Here is a 26,985-nt window from a genome sequence, read left to right as displayed (position 1 = left end):
TGAGGTAAGTTATAGGAACAGAAAGGTGCGTATCAGATGCTTCCTGTTGGCACCTCAGCTGCTGAGGGAAATACATGAACATGACGATCCACAGTGAAGCCCGGGGCCGACCCGGGACCGACCCGGGACCGACCCGGGGCCGACCCGGGACCGACCCGGGGCCGACCCGGGACCGACCCGGGGCCGACCCGATCGATCGAGACTGCCTGGAGGAATCGTTGAACGGGACTGACGGCCTTGGAAGGATGCTGCTCCTGAATTAGGACACAGAGTTTTTGGAGTTTCAACAGGGCCTTGCTGTGCCGCCCCTGGGGACACCTGGGCACACCTGGGGACACCTGGGGACACCTGGGGACACCTGGGCACACCTGGGCACACCTGGGGACACGCTAGCCTGAAACCTTCCAACCCACAGGTTACACGGACCCTTCAGCACGCACAGCACGGGAAGCCTCTGCACCTTGTGCACCTTGTGCACCTGGATGGCTCGGGTTCCGTGCTCGTTACTAGTTACTAGCATCATCCCAGCTAACCTGCCGGAGCAGCGCTAGCAGCCACGGCGGCTAGCCCCCTGCTAGCTCCAATGTAGCAAGCCGCTGAATAGCTTCAAGTTGGGATCGCTTCCCGACGGGAACGGCTGCCCGGGAAGACCGCAGACAACGCGCACGCACGCACACACCGTGCTTTCTTTCTCATTAGCATCCGTCGTTAGCGAGCTAGCTCCCACCGCGCCGCTAGCTCCGTCTCGGTGTCCCTACAGCCTCCACACGTGTGGACAGCCTCTCTAAGTCCTTCTCGGGGACATCCCTGCTCCGTTGTCCCCTTTGTGAGCTCACCTGCCCCGGGACACCGGACACCGGACCCCAGCGCTCACCGACGACGCCTCCTCCCAGTTAGCACAGAAAACACAGGCGGGCTTTATATCCAAGGACACAAAAAATCGCCATGACAGTTTAGAAAAATGCATAAAAATAGCAGGGAGGAGGGGGGCAGGAGGAGAGGCGGGGGGGGGAGGAGGAGGAGGAGGAGAGGGAGGAGGAGAGGGAGGGTGGAACTCCATACTAGCTCTATCTAATCCACAGATATGTGTTCGGTGCGGGTGTCTGCCCCCCCCCCCCACCGGACGCGCCGGTACCGGCCCGGCCGGACGCGGGCTGCGTCTTACCTGAAACGGGCCGCGGACGGTCCAAACAGTTCTTAACGCGAGGCAAGTTTCGCAGCGGCGGCGGCGGCGAGCTGCTGCATCCACCCTAGCGTTGCGCGCGCGCCCCGGCAGCTGCGGTGCACGCGCTTCCATTGGCTGCCGTGGCGCGCAGCTGGCCCCACGCGCGTTTTCATTGGCCCCGCAGCTGTCACGCAAGCGAGCGGAGCGCAGCGTGTTAGTCTGAGAGCTATCGCGCACCGCGCTGTGCGTGCCCGTGGGTCCGCTCCACGCACTCGGCTTCTGTGGTTCCGTTCTCACCGCAGCTTCGGTACCGGCTCCTCGGCGCGCGGCCCGGCCCGGTTCTGCGGGAACTCCTCATTGATTGCGGGGCGGAAGGAAACAAAGGAGACATTCCACGTCGTTTTCATCCTGGCTGGGGTTCCCGGATGTTCCGATGAGATGGGGGGGGGGGGGGCGTTGTGGATCCGCGTCCACTCTGACCCGGTCGGCGGTCCGAACACCGTTTTTATGTGTCGGTGTCAGCGACCCAAGGTCGTTGTAACGCCACTCATTAAAGTAGTGACGTCACAACAGTGTATTTGTTCCCGAATATTCATTTCCGGCACATCTGGGCAGTTTTCACAGATAATGATTCCGTTTTGTACCTTATTACCGGTAAGTCATTGTCGTTATGGTTCCGGTTTATCTATTTATTTATGTTACATTTTCATGTCTTCCTGTATCAGAAGATAATTTTGTACAAATAAAGTTTTTAACATTTTACAGTAATTGTCTGTTGGTTTATTTTCACCATGTTAAAAATGCTGCCTTGAGCTGTACAATGAGTATTTTATATGAAGTACACGTACATAAGTACATATTAACACTAAACCAGTCGAAAAACCATCAAGAGGATTCGTTAAATACTTTATTAATCTCCGAGAGAAATTATTATTAAAATTAATAATGTAATAATACTGTAAATAACACAGATACACCCAGCCCCCCTTACACCCAGTATAACTGATTCGGCTACTCCTCAATCTGGGGCCCATGACCCACCTTCTTCCTAGACATTTTGCTAGCCTAAAATGGCTCAGGGTAGAAGACAGGGTTAAACAATTCAAAATGGGATTGGCATTTAAAATAGTCAATGCAGCTCTGCCCTCAGTCCCCTCAATCCCTGCATACCTGAATAAACACCTCCAAAGATTTAGTGACACCCACAGCCAGAACACTAGAGGGAGCTCAAACAACAACCTGATTACCCCCTCCTACAAGACAAACATGGGTAAATCATCTTTTTACAATACTGCCCCCTAAGGGTGGAACTGTTTGATTCCTGCCCTCAAAACATGCACCTCTTTGGCCTCCCTAAAAATACACCTTTTAGGGGACATCCCCTAGAATGATTGTCTGTCTGTGTGTGGCCCTGTGATGAACTGGCGGCTTGTCCAGGGTGTACCCCGCTGGGATAGGCTCCAGCATGACCACGACCTGGTAACGGACAAAGCGGGTCAAAAGATGAATGAACGAAGGAATGAATAATCAGAGTGGTCCCCAGAATAGCTTGAGGAATGTTGTCAACGGGTCAGGGCACCCAAGAGGAACCATCACAACCACTCTAAGAGTCCAACAGCAAGCCGGTCCTCTCAAGATAACTCCGGCGGTAGGCTACCTCAGAGCGAAGTCTGGAAGTCCTGCACTGGGACCGGGACCGGGGCCGAGGCTGAAGCCGGGGCCCGGGAGAAGCACGCTCCTCTTTGGTGTTCCCTTTCCACCCTGTAATGAGTCAGGTGGAGGTGAGGTGGAGCAACAGCGCGGTTCTGGAGCAGGGCTTGAAGCCGGATCGGCAGGATGTTTCCCAGAGGAGGTGGAGCAGGGATCCAGCCGTTTCTGGAACCATTCGGGGTTCTGGCTGATGTGTTGCCGCATGTTACAGATGGAAAGGTAAAGCGAACGTCCAGATCTGCTCCTGCAGCAGTTCTCCCGGGAGACGGTCAGCGCCAAACTGGACTGACTGGAGCGGAGCAGACTGAACAGCTGCGGCAGCTGATGCATCAGCCGGAACCTAAAGGGGGGGGGGGACAAGAACACCACCATGTCAGCCCTCCTACACGCTGCTTGTTGCTATGCAACAGTCAGCGTCCACTGAGAACCTGGAAACTGGAGCCGCTCCACTCCACCATGTAACTGTCCGTAGTACTAGAAGTAGTACACAGGTTAATACCTCCAGTACACTCATCAGGCTGTCCTGATAAACCAAGGGACGCTGCTTTGGATCCGCCCCCTCATGTGTTTACCTGGGAGCCGGACTCAGGACGACGGGAACGTCGTCCTCTGCCGAGTAGTCAAAGTAAACCGTCACGCAGCGGCTCGTCCCCTCGGCCAGTCGGAGCTTCTCAGCAATCACGGCCACGCCGACGACGAACAGGTCGCTGCCGGACCCACCAATCAGAGAGCTGCTGGTGCTGATGCTGTTACCGCGGCGACTGACAGGCGTCTTTCCTCTGCGTCGGTTCCTCTCCACGTAGTAGCTGTGGACAGAGACAATGAGACGCTGCTTAGTTAAAGTCTCCTCCGTCCGTCCGTCCCTGGTCAGCCGCTTCAGCTTTGATACCAGCATGGTGGAAAGGAAGCCAACGGCGTGAAGCAGGGCCTCGCTTTGACTTCCGTTAGTCTCTAAAACGCTAAGCTAGCTGCTTCCAGCCGATCCGATCAGAGTTCGGATTAAAATTGTGATCGGATGCACTGTGTTCACGGACCCTAAAATATTGATCCGATTAGGACTTGCGTGTTCATACATCACACTTTCCATCGGGAAAAAAATATTTTGACATGCGCAATTTATTTAGAAGCTGTAGCGACTGCCGTTGTAAACAAAACATGGCTCCGCCCCTTTCTGCTTGAAACGTCAGCGTTATTTCACGCGTTTTCCCCGTTTGTGCTGTTACTTTCCTCCTTTAATATCTCCGGCGACATGTTTGTCTCAGATATTGATCAGTTCTGTCTTTCGCTCGCTCTGCTTCAACCAGCTTCCGGGAATAGCAGAAGCGCGTGTAGCTGACGTCACAGACACGCCCAGTAAGGACGGCTTGTACCGAAACATCGGAATAAGTGTTTTCATGCGCCCTGATCGGATCATCAATCGGTATAAACCACCCCTCTCCATCGGGATAGAATCTTGATCGGGTCAGACTAATCCGATTTGGGTGTGTACATGAAGCATTTTTATTCCGGTCAGGCTTTTAATCCGATTAAATGTGTCCATGTAAACGCACCTAGTGTCATTACGCAGCATCAACACGCCTTCTTACATCAAGGGAAGACTCGTTTAAGAACTCTTATTAATGAGGTCACACTTGCTGCTCGGATGGAGGTGTGTCGATCAAAGTAACCTTCAACTTGGCTGCCAGGTTGAACGCTCACATACCGAAAAACAGAAGTACTCGGTACATAACTTCTAAAGGAAACAATCTATTCATGAAAGAGTGTTTTAGCAGTATCTGCTGGTCATAGCAGGAACTGCAGTACCGCAGGCCTTTAGAACAGACGGTGATGATGAAGTCAGCTTCATCCAGCCGCCTGCTGAGCCACGCCATCTGACCCTCTCTGCATATCTCCAGGTGCTCCCACAGGTCCAACGCCACCTGAGCAGGACAGAAAGGGGTGAGCACCTTCCATTTTAAGTGGCTGCTCGACTGGAACAGAATGTCCTTCCCGTCTGACCTCACAGCAGCAGAAGTCCTGCAGGAAGTAGGCGAAGCTCTGGATAACGCCGGTATGCTCGCTACAGTCTCTGTTCGAGTAGCACATGAAGACCCTGGGACGGGGCCCCGGCCGCTCTGTGTTCAATGCTGCGCTGTGATTGGACGACTTGCCGCTTTCCTCACCCAGCTCGCTGTAGATGTTTTCTAATGGGCAGGAACTAAAATGATGTCGGTTGTCTCTTGGTTTTGATCGTTAGCAGTGATAAAGCAGATTTTTAAAATGATGATGATGATGAAGGATGGAGCGGTGCATGATGGGAAGAGGAGGAGAAGTGATGACAGCTTCTAGGTCCGCTGATAGAAGATCTGCAGTCACACGCTGCGTTTCATTAGTGGAGAGAACGGGGTGAATCCTGCTCTCACCTTGTCGCTTCTTGTGACACATGACGGTAAAGAGAGTGACGAACGCAGCCATGATGACCAGAGGAACTGTGATAGCCATGGCACGGATAGGCCCCGCCCAGGGGGAGGGGACTGCAGGTGAAACAAATAAAGAAACCAACGACTAAGCCTGTAGCAATGAATACGCTGAAAGCATGGCGGCTTGTACGACGTCTCGATTATCAATAACCCCCGTATTCAACAATGGTTCAGTAAAAAGATCAAATCACCTATTGATTTATCGCTTGTATTCCTGACAGTACAACGATGTAAGATCGGCCGGAAGTATCTGCTATTGAGAAAATGTTGTTTCAGCAAAAATGGAAGTCTTTGAGCTCATTATATAGTGTGCTTAATGGACTGTCTGCTTCTGACACGGGGGGGGGGAGTTGCCAGTCACTATGGATGACAAAACACGGAACTCCATCTGGACTAATTCAAAAAAATAATAATGTGCAGCCGGACAAGAGCAATACTACTTTAAATTATACACAGATTCCATATATCTCAGAACCAAAGGCATATTTTTTAACCGTTCTTTCTCTCCTCTATGCCTCAAGTGTGTGTGTGTGTGTGTGTGTGTGGTTGTCTCACCCGGGCTGACGTGGTACCGGGGGTGTGGGTGTGTGTGTGTGGTTGTCTCACCCGGGCTGACGTGGTACCGGGTGTGTGTGTGTGTGTGTGTGGTTGTCTCACCCGGGCTGACGTGGTACCGGGGGTGTGGGTGTGTGTGTGTGGTTGTCTCACCCGGGCTGACGTGGTACCGGGTGTGTGTGTGTGTGTGTGTGGTTGTCTCACCCGGGCTGACGTGGTACCGGGTCTGCCCCTTGGTTGCGTTCCCCTCATCTCTCAGCTGACTCGGGCGAGAGTAAAATTGAAAACAGTGAATTGAATGAAAACAAATCAATCGGACTCTGAATTCTAAAATGATCACATTTATCCTTGAAATCATTTTGTATGTTTAGGTTAAAATGTCAGATCCAGTGGAACCCAGTTTAAAACCAGTTGACAACTGGATCGTGTTCTGTTCACGTACTTCTATACTGTAGGTCCCTGGAGTGACATCCTGGAGGACACATGTGGTTCTGGCCTGATTCACGGCCTGCAGACAGCAAGCACGTTACAGCTGAAGGAAGGAGCACATCCGGAGCACTGTGCTTCCAGTGTCGACATATTCCTCAAGGGTTGGGGTCCATGTCCATTTCCTCTGTCCTCTGTCCTCGTGTTGAAGCGTCTCTTTGCAAGACTCAGAAGTATTGATGGACAGGCCACAGAAACAACAATGGTACTCTTTGTCTTTAACCACTGGCTTCTAAAACCCGTCAGATTCTTTGGAAATGAGAATCTGAAAAATATTTGTGAATTCCTGACCTGGATAGTAAGCCATTAAAGTAAACAAAACAGGAAACTACTACTGCAAACCAGTATCTACTACTTACTGGTTTGCAGCGTTGCAGTTTGAAGGGTCTGTCTTGCCACAGTTTGTAGTACAGGAAGTAGACGTGGAAGCCGAAGGGCACAGGAGCCTGGTCAAACATCACATGGAGGTTGGACCCAAACTGGGACACATTTAGGGTCTTTGTCTTCCAGACTGAACAGAGAGAACACCTCCAGTTGTACTGTAAGCACGTACTGATGATTATCCTGAGAGCACAGAGCTGAGTCTCCACTCATGGGTTTTAAAAGTATGAATGACAGTAAAAATCAACATGTTTTCATTTGCAATTCATTCCTATTAAAGACCTTCCACTTACCTGGAAAATGTTTACCTGAGGTCTTAACATATCTGGCGACAGTAAACAAAGTCAATCTTGCCTGTGTCGGTTCTCAGTCATCCAGGTCATGGTAAATCATTAAGAGCAAAAACTGGACTTGTTCAAGTTTCATGTCCAGGGTGTCTGACAGAGTCAACGCTCGACAATCAAAAGTTGTTTGTTGAAAGGCATCTTTTTCCTGGTAGATGTTTAAAGTGAGATAGAGGATATCCAGTTCCAGGTCTCAGATCAGCAAGGTTCTATGTGGAAAGCAAACCTATCCTAGGCATCTCTGTAGCTCTTATAACCAAAAAATTAAAGAATGGCATCAGTAATTGCTATATAAGAAACTCCATGAGGAGCATTGCTGAACATCCAAGTCTGGACTGTCTATTCGTGGTTCTAGTTCTGTTTCTGGAACCTACATGATTTGCAGACCAGGTTGTCTGGTCCCAGGAGGACGTCACAAGCTGGAAGAAGAGCACACAGAAGGTTAGACAGCTCATGGGTCCGGTCCAGTTCCCATCATACAGCCTCATCTTTACTGGGGGGGGATCAGAGAAATCTGATGGGGCACATGAACTTGATCTGAAGGTGGTGAGGATGGGGGTACAGTTAATACTTCAGTCACTGTTCTATACATTCATACTACATTCTCAGAGGACACTACATACTACGGCTAGACAACATTTCTCTATGAATGTTGGATGAGGATACTGTGAAACTCACAGTTGGTCCTGAGGAAAGACGGAGGGAAGAAGCTGTCATTCATTAACGTTGGGACAGGAACAACGCGAACCATGTAGTCAGCGTCGAAGGTCAGCCCACTGAACGGCTGACTGCTCAGCTTCTGCATGGGAGAAACAATATGTCAATAGGAGCGTAGAAAAGGCTGTGAAATGGAAACACGAAACATAAAATAACGACAAGTAATGAAATGCAAAACTACATCACTACGCTACCGGGCATGCAGCGTGATCAGGTGTGCTTACAGGTATGCACGTTCCACATGGCCGTTACTGATGGTTGTGTCTCATTTGCTTCTAATAGTCTTGGAAATTAGATCTGAACTTCCCAGGAGAGAACCCAAACCTGAAAGCTTTTCCTGCAATTCCAGTTGCCTTGATTCAACACGCATCAAACTAGAAAAGCACTCGGAGAGCGCAAAACTCTTTTTGAATCTGAATCTGGATTATTTTTGGCCCTACCGTGTTCCTGTAAGAGAAGTTGAGCTGCCGAGGGTCTTTGAGCATGAGATGTTGACACCATTTCCCTTCTGGATTCTTGTCCTCCAGATAAACTCTGAAGCCTTTAATGTGTTCTATCCCTATGGACACAGAAACATATTACAGCTCACCGTCTTCCTATATCGTTCCACATCCATTGTTCCCATGCTCCTGGCTCTCCACCCTCCACTCATCTCTTTGTCACTCTGTCTTGTCTGTTTAATCAATTTTCTCCTTTTATTACGTTTGTTATTCACTTAATTAATGCAATCCTCTCTATTATTTCCTTGTACCTATATTCTTTCTGCCTTGCTTCCTTTTAGCTCTTCTTTCCTTGTTCCCTTCCCTCCCAAGTCTTTTTCTTCTCATTCCGAGCCCTTCTGTTTGATAAACAAATGTGTATAGTCTCTCTACATGCAGTATATATATATATATATATATATACACAGATATATATATACACATACAGTCTTGGACTTGTCCCGGTAATGTCTCGGTCTCGGTTGATGTGATCTTGATACAACACTAGGTCATAACATCAGAACATTCCGGATACGAAACAGCTTAACTTCCAGTGTTGACTTCATATTTCTGTTCTCTGTGTCTCTTAATCTTCTGGTCTGATCAACGCAGAGGAAACCCATCACCCAGGTACCTAGTGGACTGGCAGACCAGTGGATGACCACGGAAGCCTGATCCTGACAGGCCAGTTGGCTGAAAGAGACATTGGTGACTTCGTGGATCACATGTTTCCCAGATGGGTAGATGAATGAACAGTCTGCAGAAAGACAGAGACGTAGAGGTGGGTCAACAACAACAGCCTGACATCACCTAGAAACCTTTATCCCGGAGCTCTGAGGCCAGCAGTCCAGTGCTCGTAGCAACATGAGCCATAGCAACCGCAGAACCTCAGCCCGTCTGAGCTGTGACTTGATTTATACCATCGCTTCTCATTGTTTTCTGTTAAGAAGACAACATTTTGCGCCCCTCACCCTCCGCCAAACGTGTTTAAATCTGTGTTAGTGAGCTCTTCTCCTTTGCCGAGGTGATCCATCCACCTGACAGGTGTGGCATCTCAAGATGCTGATTAGACAGCAGGATTACTGCACAGGTGTGCAACAGATTTAAACACGTTTGTGAACAACGTTTGAGAGAAATAGGCCTTTTGTGTTCATAAAAAAAGTCTCAGATCTTTGATTTTAACTCATGAAAAATTGGAGCAAAAACAAAATTGTGGCGTTTATAGAGAGAATTGCAAGAGGTCTCTGAAGACAAGGGACGAGCCTGAAAGCCAGTAGTGGATCTGCAGAGTCTCTGGACCGACAGAACCACAACCCTGGTTCTGGTCTGACTGATAAATACTAGTCTGCATGGATTTGTCCCACGGTTTGACGTGTACTTGAAGTAAACTTGATTCCAACAAACAAAGGAAAGTCTGTATCTAAATGAAGAAACGTGAAAGGAACTCACTGTCTGCTCTCAAGGAGGGGGCCAACCTTTGACTTCCATCAGCGGCGTTCTGCACCTGAGAGAAAGAAATGCATCACATGAGGGTAGGATCAATGTGCCCCCCCCCCACAACTCATTACACTTACGCCTCCACATTCTACACACACATAGTTTACAGTAGAATCAACCTGAGACTGTTTAATAGTAGATTTCACCCCGACTGCTAACATTTACACTCTGGGGCAGGCAGACGACCTGCAGGCAGAGAGAACTTCCTGACTGGGCTGGTCCCCCTCCCGCCCTGAGAAAACCAGGTCCCTGAGGATGCTCCAGCGACCTGAGGCGTACTTGAGCCACAAGCAGAAGACAGAACGTGCTGCTCCACGAGAAAACACTGCAGTGCTACACAACATTACACACTGTGCAGCACTCCTGATTTCGGGAGAGGGCAAAGTGCAGGTTGATGTACACACATGTAGTATGTGGTTTACTTCAGAGCTGTAGAACTTTTAAAGCCGGCACAGTGAATGTCCTCGGTGTGGACGTCTAGTCAGGACACTGTGGGTGTCTAGTCAGGACACTGTGGGGTGTTCCCTTTGTCCCTATTTCCACAGCAAATCTTTCACCGAAGATCCAAGCAGGTCAAAGTCAGCTTGAATAATTCCACGTTTCTCTGCAAGTAGAACGCAGAGAACACCTGAGACATGTCCCACCTTTACCTTTCCAGTCCCGGCCGGCCCGCCCACCTTCCAGGTGAGACGGTGAGTGAGCGCGCGTTCATGGTGTCGGTGTGACGGTACCGGAGCTCCAGGTGAGACAGGTCGTTCACGAGACAACCGAACAAACGACTGCTGCAAATCACGCGCGTCCACCGGAGACACGAACACGTGAACCGACTCGGTGACGTTTGAATCCGTTTTACCTTGACAGCGCATCGCTTCTGGTTCGGGTTCGGGTCCGGGTCTGGGTTCGGGTTCCCATTGCCAGAGGTCGGAGATCCAAAGCAGAAGAGGAACACCAGAACCAGAAGAAGCGCAGAGACTCTCCGAGACGCCGCCATTCCTCCTCAAGTCCAAACAAGTCCGAGAGAGAGGAGGAGACTGTGCGTGTGCGTGCGTGTAGGTGTGTGCGTGCGTGTTTAAAAGATACCCGGTCTTCCCGGGATCCATCACTGAAATAGCACATACATTATTTTAATACGTGCATAGAAAGTGAAATAAAAAACACAAATGAAACCAATAAATAAAAATAAAACAAACATTATTTGAAATAGTGAACATTGCCCCATAAAACATGCACTAAATTCCTACTTGGTCTTTTCTTGAGACTCATCTTAACCTGGATTGCTGGATTCTCAAGGATTCTCAAGGATTCTTAAGGCTTCTTAAGGCTTCTTACGGCTACTGTTCCACTGAGGAGCAGCTCCACAAGAGCGTTTCCTGCTCTGCTCATGTCCACGGTGCAGGGACGACTATAGGACCGTCTGCCATTGCGTGGTTGAATGACCGTGTCCTTGTCCTTCTGAGGAGCACGTGACCTGATGAGGTAGATCAGGGGCGTCAAACTCATTTTCTCCAAGGGCTACATTAGCATTATGTTTGCCCTCCGAAGGCCAAATGTAAACCGTAACAGTAAAAAAGGTAACTAAATGTAATGTAATCTAATGTAAAATAAATGTAACTACTCCTTAGCATGCTGTTAAATAACTATTAGTTTTTTTATTTAACTCTTTAGCCGCCACAGTAATTACAATAAAATATTCAGTTTTGATATCACTTTTTGAAAAGGTTGTAACTTAAAAATTGTTAGAGATAAAGCCACACTGTAAATGAGAAAAATCATAAGTATGAACCAAAGTTTGTGATGGGAATAAATTAACACATCTAATAATGTGGAAACGTTCCACTCAAATGCAATCATCACGCAGGAACAAAGATAATCGATACAAAATCAAAGCAAAACCAAAAAGCCACCACCTTGTCTTGTCATGGACATGAGCAAAGCAAAAAAAACCAACCGAAGTGGGAAAGATAAAGAACGTTCCCAGAGTCAATGCCGCGGAAAAGACGTCACCTTCAGGATCAGCACCGGACAGCTCCATATGTATCTGACTACCTATGGAGCTGTCCAGTGCTGATCCTGAGCGCTATATGTAGCCGTGATCAACATTTCAGCACATGCTGGAAAAAACAACTTTCAATAGTCACCGCCAGCAGATTATTGATTTCCTGACTGCAGCGTGTTGCTATTGTTATTGGCATGTTGCTGAATCTTTCCGTTTGATCAGTTCACTACTTAAGTTACAAACATTGCATATTCAATTGTATAGTAGCAAAAATATATGGATAGATTATTGCTGTTATTATAACAAATAATTTCAATTGATCAGGTTAAGAAAACCACACTACTCCATCGATCAATAATCAAATTTATTCAAGTAAATAATGTTAAATAATAAATAAATAAAAATATAATCTAACAAGTTATGGCATTAACTTTGTTCAAAACTCTTTTGTCACAGTTGAGAGGAGCAGAACTGCAGAACAACCAACAAATGTGGGCTGTTAAGAACATGTGTGACAGATGCAGCATTTTACAAAAACAAATGTCTGCACACGGCTCTCGGGGGGGGGGGGGGCACAAAAAAATGACTTGGAGGGCCACATTTGGCCCCCGGGCCTTGAATTTGACTCATGTGAGGTAAAACAAGCGACTGGAAACCCCGTTTAACTGACGACTCTGTCTTCTGATGACAGAAGTAGCCCGTCCCATCTCGGTTACAATCTCATCAATGTGAGAAGAGCAGCTTCAATTTTCATTCAGGGTCAAGCCCATCAATTCCGCCTCATCTACACGCTGCAGAGAAATTCCCTCTCAGGTTAACCCTGCATCTTGTAACGCCATGTTGGATCCGAAACGCATAGATTTAGTTTTGCTAGTGTATAAACCAACTTGTTGTTGTTGGCCCAGGTAGCCTCGCCCGCCATGCAGCTGTCTTTGCAGTGCCTCATTTATAACACTAACACTATTAGATTCACACAATGTTGAATCATCAGCATACATTGGCGTCATTGGTCAAATGGAAGAGTGAAGGTCCTGCCAGCTTTTAGTGCGTCTCTCAGGGAGCCCACTAGATCTCCTGCTCCAGCCAGGTGGAGCCTGCGCGAACTAAACACGGAAACAAAGGAGGAGGAGGAGAAGATGATGATGATGATGATGGGCGGAACCTTCAGAGCAGGGAGGGGGGCGTTCTGTAGCGGAGACGACAACAGAGACAGTTGATCAATCGGGTTGTTCGGATACCGATCAGCAGCGATGCCCGGGATAGAGAAGCTCCCGATCGACGAGACGATGGAGGACAGTCCGCAGGTAACGCGCTGTTCCTGTTCCTGGCTAGGCATGCTAACGCTAGCCCTAGCTGCGCCTGTGGCTAAGCTAACAGTAGCTAACGGCCCAGTGAAGCGGAGCTGCCGTGCGAACACTTTAGATCTAATTTGACGGTTGAATTCCGGCACCGAAATGTGACTTGAAGACCGGACCCGTTCGCTGGTGGGAATTCCCGCTAGTAAGCGTGTCGGATCGTACAGAAAGTCGTTAACGGGATAGTTCATTGGCTACTTCCGTAGCCACTTAGCTTGACTCGTGAAGTGTTGGCTGCCTGCGAGCCGAGGCTGCTCCTGAAGCTAACCTGCCGGACCGGCCCAGATGGGCGTGGTCCGGGGGGGCTCCTCCGGGGGGGCTCCTGGCTTTTATAGCTCGACCAGGTGTTCGACCTGGACTTGATTGTCATCAGTGTTTCGTGTTTTGTGTTTAGACGCGGTCTCTGCTGGGAGTATTTGAGGAGGACACTGCAGCCACGTCCAGCTATTGCACTCGGCTCTACCAGGCCATGCACAGGATCTATGATGCACAGGTACACGCTGAAACAATGTCGTACAGGTGTGTGCCGCCGGCCTCTGGTGCTCAGTGCTGCCCCCTTTCTCTTTAAGAATGAGCTGAGTGCTGCAACACACCTGACCTCCAAGCTGCTTAAAGAATATGACAAACAGGTAGGACTGAAGCTGCAGGACACAACCCACGGTGGACGTCCTCTCCGGGACATTAATCAGGAAGAGCTACTGGCAGCGTAACCGCAGCGCCATCACGCTAGCAAGCAGCCATCGGCCTGATGGCGGCATCAAACCAGAACACTGACGTGTTTCAGCCATGCAGGGAGCAAAATAACACCCTGCAAGTTCTCCCACGTAGAAGTCATTCATTCTGGGGGTTTCATCGGGGGGGGGGGGGGGCATTTCCACTGAGACACAATCCAAAATAAAAAGAAATCCAGAAATCACAGTGTGGTTTAAAAATATTTTATTTGTGTGTTATTGCTGCCAATAATTGTTTGAACACCCGAGTGCATCCCAAGAACCCCATCCTGACTGTGAAGCATGGGGGTGAGGCGTCATGCTCGGGGGGGGGGGGGTCCTCTGCACTGGACGAAGGAGAGATTTTGGGCAACGACCTCCTTCCCTCAGTCAGAGCATTGAAGACTGGTCGAGGCTATTCTAGGGCGTATGCTACCGCATAGCGCTGGAGCTAGCATAACGCTGTGGCTAGCATCTATTACTGTTGCTTGTTGCACGGCTTCACCGAATCTGTGAACCCTCATTGACGATAAACTGATTTTGATTCTGATTCTGGGTCTCCCAACGTGACAATGACCCGAAGGACAGCCAGGAGAACCAAGGAGTGGCTCCATCAGAATCAGAAGCATGTCAAGGTTCTGGACTGGCCCAGCCCGTCTCCACGCTTAAATCCAATGGAAAGTCTTTGGAGGGAGCTGAAACTCCTGTTGCTCGGCGACAGCCCCGAAAGCTGATGGATCCAGAGGAGGTCTGGAGGACTGGGCCAGAACACCTGCTGCAGCGTCCGAACCGGGTCAAGAACTACAGGAAACGTTGGACCTCTGTCATTGTAAACAAAGGCTTCGGTACCAGATATTCACATTGATCGCTCTCAGGGGTTCAAATACTTATTTGCAGCAATAACATACAAGTGTTACAAAATCATGCGATGTGATTCCTGGATTTCTTTTAGATTCTGTTTCTGCGATTACTTTGAAGCGGGAGAACGTGCACAATGTCCTCGCTGTAGTTACTGCTTCAGCTTATACATACTGTCCTCACAGAAAGCCGTCCAATCTATATTTCTACTGTTGTATTCAGCGTTTTCCCCTGGGGGGGGACGACGAGGTGATGAGCTCCACCCTGCAGCAGTTTGCAAAAGTCATTGATGAGGTGAGAAACGAATCCACCCGATTTGTCCCTGGAGGAGACGTACAGGCAGACTCATGTCCTGTTGATGTGTGAGACACCCTGGACGGGTCTTCATGGTCTGAAGTCTTTACCCGAATCTCTCTCTCTCTCTCTCTCTCTCTCTCTAGTTAAGTTCCTGTCATGCTGTCTTATCCACGCAGCTCGCAGATGCCATGATGTTTCCAATCACTCAGTTTAAAGAGAGAGACCTGAAGGGTAGGACGCACGCAGACAGACAGACGCACGCAGACAGACAGACAGACAGACAGACAGACACTGACAGACGCGTTCTAAACATGATTACGTGATCAGAGGCAACACGCATCTCTATCTTTTGGCTCTGCAGAGATCCTCACTCTGAAAGAAGTCTTCCAAATATCCAGTGATGGTAAGTTAATTATTTAATATTTAAAATGTAGTTATTCGATATACATTTGTCATTTTTTAGACTATAAGAGGGGCTCAACAATGTCCTGGGTTCTACTGTGATTTGGATCTGCTTCAGAATCGAATTACTTCTTTGCCATTCTTCCTTGTCTACAAAATGTAATGTAAATATGTGCCCGCGTGGGTTCTCTCCGGGTTCTCCCCGTGCCCGCGTGGGTTCTCTCCGGGTTCTCCCCGTGCCCGCGTGGGTTCTCTCCGGGTTCTCCCCGTGTCCGCGTGGGTTCTCTCCAGGTTCTCCGGCTTACTCCCTCCACCAAAAACATGCAAATTAGATGAGTTGGCTACACTAAATTGTCCATAGGTGTGAGTGTGTGCATGAATGTCTGTCTCTGTGTGGCCCTGGGATGAACTGGCGGCTTGTCCAGGGTGTACCCCGCCTCTCACCCGTTGACTGTTGGGACAGACTCCAGCAATGGGGCAATCTCTGCAAAGCATCAAAGGCCATCAGGAGACCCAATAAAAGAGAATCTCCAAACCCTGCCTTTAGTTCAGCTTAAACGTTTTCACCTGGAAATGTTTAAATCCAAATGCGAATTGTAAATTAGTCCATGATTGTCGTCGTACGTACGACTATCTCTTCTTGAACGTGAGGAGGAACCAACAGGTCAGGCATCGGCGAGGCGCTGCTCCAGATCCACCGGTGGACTGTTTCTCTTGACTCTTTGATGCTCCTGTTGTCTCCCTGCACAGATCACGACACGGCCATTAACAGATACAGCCGTCTGTCCAAGAGGAAAGACAACGACCGGGTAAGCGCTGGAGCGACCTTTAGCGTCGGTGCTCATGTCTCCCTTAGTTTACAGGAGGCTAAATAGACCGGTGTAATCGGTTTCCAGGGATTTACTGATCAAGCTTGACTTTAAAGACAGTTTATTACGTTTGGGTGAACTTTGTTTAAATGAATATTCTTGAACACAAAGAATAGGAGACGCGTTTGCTGTGCACTGATCCAAAGATTGAACACGTACACTCACGCACGTAACTTTTTAGTGCTGGCTGTGTTTTGTGATCCTTTATAATTCAGGTTTCCTGAACTCGGGTGTTTTCAGGCTGTCAAACGCTCCGCAGTCTGAAAACGACAGGATCTGATCTGCTTATACGATAATACCCCAACATTTGAATAATTCTTGTCACAGCTGCGAGCGGAGGCTGTGGAGGATGTGTACACCTCCCGCAAGAAACAGCACCAGACCATGATGCACTACTTCTGCTCGCTAAACACACTTCAGTACAAAAAGAAGATGGCTCTGCTCGAGCCACTGCTTGGCTACATGCAAGCCCAGGTACACACACACACACACACACACACTTACCTTTTCAGCCTGTGATTATGTTCTTGTCACAAGAAGAGCAGGGAGTGGACCCGCAGCATGAAGAAGGTGCCAGAGGAATGGAGGAGAAGTGTTCTGGTGCCCATTTTCAAGAAGAAGGGAGACGTACAGAGTTGTGGAAACTATAGGGGGACAAAGCTGATGAGTCGTACGATGAAGCTATGGGAAAAGGTTGTTGAGGCTAGACTAAGGACAGAAGTAAGTATTTGTGAGCAGCAGTATGGCTTTATGCCGAGTACTGCTGCTCAGTAGTACCACAGACGCGATGTTAGCATTGAGGCTAGCAATGGAGAAGTACAGGGAAGGTCAGAAGGAGCTGCATTGTGTCTTTGTAGATCTAGAGAAGCCTATGACAGTGTGCCCAGAGAGGAACTGTGGTACTGCATGAGGTACTGTGGTACTGCATGAGGTACTGTGGTACTGCATGAGGCAGTCTGGAGTGGCAGAGAAGTATATCAGAGTAGTTCAGGACATGCAAGACAGTTGCAGGACAGCAGTGAAGTGTGCAGTCGGCGAAACAGGAGAGTTTAGTGTTGGGGAGGACGATGCAAAGGACAGGACACAAGTTCTCTGAGGTCCAATCTATGGACCTCAAGTTTACAAGATGTCCACAGATGTGTGAAACAAGCCATTGTAACCTTGAAAGATGGTTAACCCCCCCCCCCCCCCCCCACACACACACACACACTTTGCCCCCTGGATGCCAGGGATGGGTCAAACTTCAGCCGACTGCACTACGTAGAAAAGTCTTTTCCATTGAAACTTGTCCTTCTCCGGGGACGTGTCCTTCATGCCGTCCCAGTCTGCAGCAGCCTGTCCACGTATCTTCATCTTTATTTGCTTCTTCTGTGCAGATCAGTTTCTTTAAGCTGGGCTCAGAAAACCTCACCCAGCAGTGGGAGGACTTCCTGACGACCATAGGAACCAGTGTCCAGAAGTAAGAACCCCGTCTCCGGCCTTGCACCCCTGAGAGCAGTCTGATCTAGATGGATGCGTTTAGTTCCTTTATCTCAGTTAATTTTGGAAAACATTGCGTGTGCGTTTAGCGTGCGTCGGGAGATGGAAGAGGAGGTTGGGCGGATGCAGCAGACCATCCTGGATATGGAGCAATCATGTGACTCGACGTATGCACCATGTGACCCTGATCCGGCCCACTCTCCTGTCTGTCGCAACCTGACGAGGAAACAGGGCTACCTGTACATCCGAAAGTAGGACACACCCCTTAACGTTTTCAATCAAAGTGTTTTCTGATCACAGTTCGTGATGCATACTCTGATCTCCGCTGTTCTGCCAAACAACGGCGCCAGAGTTGAACGTCTTGGAAAGAACAGTAGGAAGTGGAACAACTTGTGTTATATCAGCGATAACAACACTTGATGACAAAGAAAAGGTTTGGGAGCATGTCAGACGATGTCTCCGTCCAGCGGAAGCAGAATAACCCGTTAGAAAAGACATTGTCTTCAGCTTCAAGCTGAAACACACGTACATTGGATTGCATTAATTACTGCTGTAATAAGGACTCGTACCCGACTAAAAGTAATCTAAAGCTCGCTTATTCGTGGGTGTAATGAATGATGAATATATTTATTAGATAGAATGTTAGAGTACAAGTACAGTCACACAGTAGCATGTATTACAGTACAAATAACGTCAAACATCCTGTCTAAGAGGAGCATTTCAAAAAAGCCCTTGCGGGCTTGTTTCCGTTGAAAGTCCTTCGTACATAAATCATCCACAATTAACAATACAAATAAAAATAAATCCAATATTAAATTACACAATTGATGCAACGTAACATTAGAAAAACAAAAATAAAAGGATTTTACACCGCCAGTGCAAACTAACAATTAATCTAAAATAAATTACACCACTGATGCAAAATGACAATAAATGACAATAAATAACTTACATAAAAACGGTAGCTGTGAGCGATGGCGTCTTTCTGTTCCTTTAGCGATGGCGTCTTTCTGTTCCCTTAGCGATGGCGTCTTTCTGTTGCCTGAGCGATGGCGTCTTTCTGTTCCCTGAGCGATGGCGTCTTTCTGTTGCCTGAGCGATGGCGTCTTTCTGTTGCCTGAGCGATGGCGTCTTCCTGTTCCCTGATCGATGATGTCCTTCTGTTGCCTGATCGATGACGTCCTTCTGTTGCCTGGGCGATTGGCGTGTCCTTCTGTTCCCTGAGCGATGGCGTCTTTCTGTTCCTTGATCGATGACGTCCTTCTGTTCCCTGAGCGATGGCGTCTTTCTGTTCCCTGAGCGATTGGCGTGTCCTTCTGTTCCCTGAGCGATGGCGTCTTTCTGTTCCTTGATCGATGACGTCCTTCTGTTCCCTGAGCGATGGCGTCTTTCTGTTCCCTGAGCGATTGGCGTGTCTTTCTGTTGCCTGGGCGATTGGCGTGTCCTTCTGTTCCCTGAGCGATGACGTGTCCTTCTGTTGCCTGAGCGATTGGCGTGTCTTTCTGTTGCCTGAGCGATGGCGTCTTTCTGTTCCCTGATCGATGACGTCCTTCTGTTGCCTGATCGATGACGTCCTTCTGTTGCCTGATCGATGACGTCCTTCTGTTGCCTGGGCGATTGGCGTGTCCTTCTGTTCCCTGAGCGATGGCGTCTTTCTGTTCCCTGAGCGATTGGCGTGTCCTTCTGTTGCCTGGGCGATTGGCGTGTCCTTCTGTTCCCTGAGCGATGACGTGTCCTTCTGTTGCCTGAGCGATTGGCGTGTCTTTCTGTTGCCTGAGCGATGGCGTCTTTCTGTTCCCTGATCGATGGCGTCCTTCTGTTCCCTGATCGATGACGTCCTTCTGTTGCCTGATCGATGACGTCCTTCTGTTGCCTGGGCGATTGGCGTGTCCTTCTGTTCCCTGAGCGATTGGCGTGTCCTTCTGTTCCCTGACCGATGACGTGTCCTTCTGTTGCCTGAGCGATTGGCGTGTCTTTCTGTTGCCTGGGCGATGGCGTCTTTCTGTTCCCTGAGCGATTGGCGTGTCTTTCTGTTGCCTGGGCGATTGGCGTGTCTTTCTGTTCCCTGTTGAAGCGTACTGCGAATGTGGTTTTGACTGACTTTAAATGATTTCTTCATGCTAATCAGAATCTTTCTACCCCTGTTTGCAAGGAGGAGTGAACTTGCCTCTTGTGTTTCCCAGTAAGACTGGGCTGGTGTCGTCGTCCTGGGAGCGACGGTACTTCTTCACACATGGGGGTAATCTGATGCAGCAGGGGCGTGGTGAGGTGGCCGGTGGGCTGGTCACGGACCTGGACAACTGCTCCGTCATGGCGGTGGACTGTGATGACCGGCGCTTCTGCTTCCAGGTCATTTCCTTTGATGGGAAGAAGTAAGAGAGACTTTACTTGTAACTTCCACAAACATGTCATCTTCTCCGCCATATTTGTGACTTTTCAGGGGTAGTATTCAGAAAGCAAGTTATTCTTGGTGATCAAATGTGATTCTGACATGTCCTAAGGATTTCGGTTAAAACTAAATCCTGGTAAAGAGAGAACTTATTTACTGATCTGCATTCAGCACCAACGTAAGATGAGTCAAACAGATTAGTATCAAAGGCTGACTTCAGATACTCAAGCGATTTTTAAACCTAAAAAATATGAACAAACAGCATAAAAATGGGACACCGCATTAGCCAGATCATCACGAAGATCATTCACATAAATTGTGAACCACAATGGCCCTAATATAGAGCCTTGAGGCACACCCTTTAAAACTGGAAGGAAGGAGGAAAAAGACCCGGCGGCCTGGACACACTGTTCTGTCTGATAAATAATGAAAGCCTGATATATCTGCCAGGATGAGATGGTCGACTGTGTCAAAGGCCTTCGACTGGTCTATGGAGCCGTTCACCACTAACAGCTGCAGGTTTTGGGCTCTGCTGTTTCTGAAAACCTGATTGATATTGTGAGAGGCGACTATGTGCGTCAACTTTGGCGAGAACACACAATTTAGCGATCGGCCTCTAGTTGTCGACTATGGAGGGATCGGGTTAGGGTTAAGGGTTAGCTAACTAACCCTTAACCCTAACCCTTGGGGATGTAGGGCTTGGCTGCGGCTGCCGGGCCTGTTCTTTATGGGCTGTTCCTGAGCTCATCTAAATATTACATGAAGTTTGGAGGCCTTAAACTCCTGCCTGTAGGAACTCTGCACACTCTGTGCCTCAACATTCTCTGAGCCCGCCCTGTGATTCTATGTTGTTCCAAGTCGTTTCTCCTTTGTTGTAGAAATGTGAAATATTTAGAAGCAAGGAAATTTCATATTTTGTTCGTTTGTTTGATCAATAATAAGATGAAAAGTTACCAAACATTGTTTTACATTTGACCCCAGTGAGTGGCTCCTTTTGCTGGCAGCAGGAAGTAGAGTGTGAGTTGATCTTAAATCTTAATCTCATATCCAGATGAGGAATCTAAACTAACTAAGGTGTGGAAGCCCGCGCGGCGCCGGGTGCGAGGGCCGGTACAACGCTGCTTTCCTTTCCTTCCATTTTATTGGTTTGAGTGAGATTGATTGTGATAGTATACCAAAAACCTTTTTGTCTCTTATTCCTGTCTAAAGACTTTCCTCTTTTTCCACCGGCCGTTTGTGCAGCCTTGTAAATAACAGTGGACTTGCTGAGAGGACGTTGGTACCGTCTGACTGTCTTTCTCTCCGTCCTCTCAGAGTGGTCACGCTGCAGTCGGAGAGCAGGAAGGCCTGTGAGGAGGTAAAGTAGTCTGCGGTCACATGACCGTCGGCCATGCTGTGCTCCTCTTCCTCACTCTCTGATCTCTCCCCCAGTGGATCTCCACCATCAACAACATCTCTAAGAGGATCTACCTGAGTGAGAATGCAGAGGTCAGTGTCTGTTGGCAGGGCGTGGCCTTTGATGTGTGCATCTAAATCCATCGAACATTTTAGGGGAGTTTGGCGCCTTATTTTTCAGTGAACAGGGAATCTTAATAACGTTAACAATTTAAGCCAATGAGAATGCTCGTAGCATTGAAGTTCCCAGATGACGAACACCCCGGTAGGACTGAAAGAGGAAGGCAGGGAAGAGGACGTTGTCATACCAACGGTGAATAGTGTCAAAATAAGAGCAGCAGTAGCTGGAACTGAAGTCGTCTTGGCGGGAAGCTTCTGGTGCGAGCGAGCGTAAAGCATCGAAGACGAACACGGACTGAATGTTAGCTAAACGCCGTGACGCAACGTGAAGCTGACGCCGTTGTCATCCCGGCGGCAGGAGCTGGCCGCCAGGATCAACCAATCCGCTCTGGAAGCCGTGACCCCATCGCCGTCCTTTCAGCAGAGGCACGACAGCATGAGGCCCAGCAGGTGTGTGTGTGTGTGATAAATCAGTGGAACATGATATCATGTGAGTCGTTCTTCCAGATGTTTGATCCGTGTGTCGTGACATCGTGCTGCTCCAGTCTGTTCGGCGTGATGCTGTAGCATCTACGTAGCGTCGCGCCGTTATTGGTTCCCGTCATGAGTCTCTCTCTCTCTTTCCAGTCAAGGGCGTGCTGGGCGAGCGAGCAGCATCAGCTCCGTGGGCTCTGAACCATCGCCTGCTCTACCTGTGCTGTCATTGGATGCTCTGGTTGCTCCGGACACGCCCGTACAGTTTGACATCATTTCCCCGGTCAGCGAGGAGAACTCGGGTCAGAGCAAGACGGCAGCACAGCCCAGCAGGTGTGTGTGTGTGTGTGTGTGGGGGTGGGGGGAGATAAATGGACATAAATAACAACGTTATGACGACGGGGCTTCCTGTTCATTTCATTTTGGGGGAAATGGGAGGAGTCAAACGCAGACGACCATTTTGACTACATTGTACGAGATAAATCTTTGCGCCACGTCAATGTTCACTTGGTGTCCAACGACTCGGGATCCCCCGTTCCTGTCTGCCCCCGTCTGGGGACAGTCCATGTCACTGTGGACATCCATTCTTATCGTGTGTGTGTGTGTGTCCACGTCCACAGGAGGAGTAACCCCTTTGGAGAGTCAGGAGACCGTGCATCAGAAGACAGTGAAGGTACTCCTCTTGTCCTCTGTTAGTCCACGGTAATAACCGTCTGGCATGACATCGCAGCCACGGCAACCGTCTGGCGCTAAGAAACCGTAAAAGAAATGAGGAAGACGTTGTAGTCAAGAACAACGTCCGTTTGAGATCAAGCAGAGGGAACCAAAACGCGGAGTCATCCTGAGAAGCCAATAAACGGACCCCACGAGTACTTTGTCGTATAAAGTAACCGCAGCTTCCAGTCTCTGAGGCGTGGCCAACACAACTCTTCATCGGTCTGGCTGTTCCCAGATCAGCTTTGCATGGAGCCCATTTCCGTTAGGCGGCTTCAGTTGGGTCACAGACGGCGACGCTGCAGACCCATCAGCAGCTTTCGTCTGATGCAGGCGGTTTTGTTGTTGTTGTCGTCGTTTTGGACATTTACAGGCTGATTCCATCATTTCTTCCTCAGAATTGAGTCATTGTGTATTTTTGTTCCGTCCGCTTGATCTAAACGAGCAATTGACCTGTTTAATCACATTTTTTGACTCAACATTTTATTTTTATTTAATTATACATAAAAATTCAACAAATTATTGAACCTCAAATCCAGATAAACGGGAATTTATTATTAATAAATGTGTTATTAACTATGGATTACTCCTTTATAATTTAATTGGGGCAATCATGACTAAAATGAATCCTAAATGTGACCTTTGACCTTCTGGTGTTGTGCGACTGCTTTCTCCGCTGACAAGACGGTTGTGGAGTCGATGAAATCGGGCTGCGAACCCATTTGTTAGCTGCTAATGCTACTCGCTGCTTTGAAAGACTCACCCAGCCCGTTCCGGCAAGACTTAACATCCGCCCACACTGCCAGAAGTACCGGGTCCGGTTCTGCTCAGGCCGGTATTAGTGGGCTGGAGCAGGAGCGCCGGGTCCGGTTCTGCTCGGCCCGGTACTACTGGGCCTTGTCCTTGCTGAAGCGGGACGCAGCACCCAGATCAAGCCGCTCCGTGTTTTCAGACTCCATCCTCCACCAACTCTTCATCGTTCGCTTTCTGGGATCCATGGAGGTGAGGACTGCTGACTCGGCAGACATCATCGCTGAGACCATGAGGCAGATCCTGGCAGCCAGAGCCATCCACAACGTCTTCAGGATGACGGAGTCCCACCTGCTGGTTACCTGCGACTGCCTGAAGTATGAGCCGTCGCCCCGCACACACACACACACACACACACACAATGTCTCTCTGAGCTCCACCCTGCAGACTTTAGTCTCTGCCTGGGTTTACCTGAGACCGATCAGGTAACGAGTCTCTCCCTCTGCTCCTGATCTGTGTGTTTCCCCTTCAGGCTCATCGATCCTCAGACTCAGGTGACTCGCCTCAGGGTAAGACGGCTGTCGCTCTGCTTAGGAGGCGTTGCTGTCGGCCATGTTCTAACGAGGCTCCTCCCCTGCAGTTCCCCCTCACCGCCGTGCTGCAGTGCTCCTCTCACCCGGACAACAAGAGGCTGTGTGGTTTCGTCCTGCAGACGGCGGCTGGACGTGGAGACGGCCGATTCGTCTGCTACGTCTTTGAGTCCAACGACGACGGAGAGAAGGTCGTCTGCACGGCCTTCGCTTTGCCACGTTGTAACGCCGCTTCCGTCTGACGGTCTTTAAATGCGTGTTTCAGATGTGTGACAGCGTCGCTCTGGCCCGGCAGATCGCCTTCCACTCCGAGATGGTGAGGGGCGCCGATTGAACTAGCATGACGGCCCCTTCGGTTGGGGGGGGTGGCGGTCGCTCATTGTCGCTGTTCTTCCGTAGGATCGTAAAGCCGTGGAGAAGAAGAAGGAGCAGGAGGAGCTCAGCAAACAGAGGCAGATAGAGAAGGTGACCTTTGACCCCAACGTTGAGAGCTTCCTGAACGCGCTTCAGACGTGTACGATCAATAACAGGCCTCCGATTCACGGTGGCGAGGTGGTCAGCGGGCTCGCCTCTAGTCCTCCCGCTGCGCTCCTCCCTTGGGGGGGGGGGGGGGGGGCTTGAAACTGCAGCAGCTTGAGGAAGGTCCTCATCAGACCCTTACCCGGTAAGACCGGTGCGTTCAGTCGCTCTGGACTGGGTGGTCGAACCAGAGGATCATGGGAGATCGTGTCTTCATTGTCAGAGTTGAGCTTTATGTAAATCGGGAGACGATTTCTTGTACGGGACAGTGAGACACAGGGACAACACGGGGAGAGGGAAAGGAGGACGCATAGACAGACAGAGGAAGTGATGGAGAGAGGGGGGGACAGCGGGACAGAGAGGGGGACGGATGGACGAACGGACCCACCCCCCGTTTTGATGTTCAGCTTTGTGTCCGTTTCTTCTCCAGGATCTGGAGGAGCAGAGTCGTCTGATCGCCGCCTCCAGCCGCCCCGCTAACCCAACTGGCTCTGATGGGCAGGTCTTAATGCTGAGCAACAGCCAATCAGAATACAGCGATGCTGGGGACGAGGGAAAGAAGAGAGGGGAGTCTGAAGCCTAACAGAAAGCAGTGTGTGCTTGTTTTACCCTCAAAGGGTTCAGGAATCCAAAGAGGGGAGCGTCACACACCACCAGGGGGGTCTGGGACTGCCAGAGTCGTACCCCCCCTCCTTTAGACTGAACATATTAAATGGAGCAAACCAACCCCCGGGGGGGGGGGGGGGCAGCAGGCATTGACTTGTGTCACGCAGTGCGTACTGCTACTGCCACCATTAACCCGTTTAAACGTGTATTTTGTGTAAAGTGAAGGTGAGGGGCTGAGAATCGGGCCACAAGCTGCAGCAGGACGGTCCGGTTTGGTGGGGAAAGAGGATGAAGGCAGTGGGGATGGAGCCTTACCTTCCATCCATGGAGTTTTCATTCACTTCACCGCAGGATCTGCTGTCAGAAGTAGGGCTGTTTGAAACGACCAGGGCCAATCAGAGCTTGCTGAGGGTCCCAGATTAGACTTGGGGGGGGGGGGGGGGGGGTCAGCCTCTTAGCGGCGGTAAGGGCTGATGGTCGATTAACATTTTAACAGGCTTGTGCTCAGATCTGCAGCTAAAACTAATAAAAAGAATAAAAATCCCTTTCATGCATCATCGGCCCCGTTTCTGTCCGATGCCGAATGAAGCCATGTCGGCTTCCCAGCGGCGTGCGAAACGGGAGACGTTTGTTTACCTCGGCTAATGGCTGTCTGAACTCCGAGGTGGGGGGGGCTCTGAGACGGACGTGCCCCACCCCCTTAACGACGACTCGGAGGGGGGGGCATGATTTCTTTTTACTCATTGGAGATGAGTCAAGAAAAGATTCGGGAAATGAAGAATAGCCCGGGAGCTATCTGCCTAGCAATAGAGCGCCTAGCAGGGTTTATAAGAATGGAAGAGAACATCCAATCAGCTGCTGACGACACGCCACGCCATCCAATCAGCTCTCGCCGTTCAGAGGCAGGTTGGATGACGGGAAGAAACAGACATCTCAGTTGCTGAATGTTTTTTCCAGCAATTCAATAAAGTGGATTAAGTACAACCTGTGTACGTATAATTACGGTTTTAATGCTGTTACTTGAAGCTGCACGTAATTATTATAATACATATATTTACACATTAGACAATGTCAACATGAAATAAGACCATGAAAGGGTTAACCCTTGTGTACCACACACACACACACACACACACACGGTGGAGCTACAAGAGGAAATCGGCCCAGTTTTATGAAGCTCTTCTAATCCCAGTAGGTTTAGCACAGATGTTCATTCATCACACTGCTCACCTGTAATTGTATACAGTATTGCATACTTTCGATTTTAGTCAAGCTGCGACTAAAATTTGATATTACAATTGTGTTTCCTAGATATTTGGACAAATATATTACATTTTAACATTGAAAACTCCATTTACGGATTCAAAAATCAGTTAAAAATACACATCTGGTGGTGATTCCAAGCTTGTTGGCCTGTGCATGTCTGCGTACGTACGTGTGTTTTCCTGTTTGACGAAGGATTGACTGGACGGTGTATTGATAGATAGAATCACTGCAGAGCACCTAAAGTATGCTAGCCCGAGGGTCTCCGTCCCGCTTGCGTTATGTTTTACAGGCTTATTGTCGCATGGGCTGCTGCCTGACTCCATGTTGCATGTTACGCTGGTGCCAGTGATTAAGGATAAGACAGGCAAGGTGGGGAGCCCGGATAACTACCGGCCGATTGCTC

General features: G+C 49.3%; 2 protein-coding genes across 2 annotated transcripts; one reads left to right on the top strand and one right to left on the bottom strand.

The window, feature by feature from the left end:
* Nucleotides 1-2,818: 2,818 nt before the first annotated feature.
* Nucleotides 2,819-10,784, bottom strand: il17rd (interleukin 17 receptor D). The gene is made up of 14 exons (XM_068742002.1): nt 10,647-10,784; nt 9,746-9,800; nt 8,931-9,053; nt 8,258-8,376; nt 7,779-7,899; nt 7,475-7,519; nt 6,735-6,886; nt 6,332-6,397; nt 6,094-6,148; nt 5,278-5,388; nt 4,874-5,058; nt 4,679-4,794; nt 3,448-3,681; nt 2,819-3,215 (listed from the first exon to the last, which is right to left on the bottom strand). Exons 1-14 carry the CDS (start codon nt 10,782-10,784, stop codon nt 2,819-2,821), a joined length of 1,917 nt encoding a protein of 638 aa, XP_068598103.1.
* Nucleotides 10,785-12,999: 2,215 nt separating this feature from the next.
* appl1 (adaptor protein, phosphotyrosine interaction, PH domain and leucine zipper containing 1) lies at nt 13,000-25,742 on the top strand. Its single transcript, XM_068742272.1, has 22 exons — nt 13,000-13,093; nt 13,539-13,637; nt 13,714-13,773; nt 14,935-15,006; nt 15,153-15,240; nt 15,371-15,412; nt 16,162-16,220; nt 16,608-16,754; nt 17,657-17,739; nt 17,849-18,010; nt 19,943-20,131; nt 21,463-21,505; nt 21,580-21,636; nt 22,022-22,113; nt 22,291-22,470; nt 22,758-22,810; nt 23,804-23,978; nt 24,134-24,170; nt 24,242-24,382; nt 24,457-24,507; nt 24,591-24,656; nt 25,141-25,742. The coding sequence occupies exons 1-22, from the start codon at nt 13,040-13,042 to the stop codon at nt 25,291-25,293; spliced, it is 2,103 nt and encodes a 700-aa protein (XP_068598373.1). The 5' UTR covers nt 13,000-13,039; the 3' UTR covers nt 25,294-25,742.
* Nucleotides 25,743-26,985: the final 1,243 nt, after the last annotated feature.

This window comes from Brachionichthys hirsutus, chromosome 8 (genome assembly GCF_040956055.1).
Source record: "Brachionichthys hirsutus isolate HB-005 chromosome 8, CSIRO-AGI_Bhir_v1, whole genome shotgun sequence".
NCBI lineage: Eukaryota > Metazoa > Chordata > Actinopteri > Lophiiformes > Brachionichthyidae > Brachionichthys > Brachionichthys hirsutus.
The sequence above is the reverse complement of the archived record's forward strand: the minus strand, read 5'-3'. Positions and strand labels throughout refer to the sequence as shown.

Bases quoted from the DNA above. Each gene is read 5' to 3' on its own strand.
- il17rd (XM_068742002.1), bottom strand. From the start codon at position 10,784: ATGGCGGCGTCTCGGAGAGTCTCTGCGCTTCTTCTGGTTCTGGTGTTC. The intron at 9,801-10,646 runs GTAAAACGGATT...TCTTTCTCTCAG, and splicing joins AGAAGCGATGCGCTGTCAAG to GTGCAGAACGCCGCTGATGG. The intron at 3,682-4,678 runs GTACTGCAGTTC...CTCTGTCCACAG, and splicing joins GTCTGTTCTAAAGGCCTGCG to CTACTACGTGGAGAGGAACC.
- appl1 (XM_068742272.1), top strand. From the start codon at position 13,040: ATGCCCGGGATAGAGAAGCTCCCGATCGACGAGACGATGGAGGACAGT. The intron at 22,471-22,757 runs GTGTGTGTGTGT...CCACGTCCACAG, and splicing joins ACGGCAGCACAGCCCAGCAG to GAGGAGTAACCCCTTTGGAG. The intron at 22,811-23,803 runs GTACTCCTCTTG...CCGTGTTTTCAG, and splicing joins TGCATCAGAAGACAGTGAAG to ACTCCATCCTCCACCAACTC.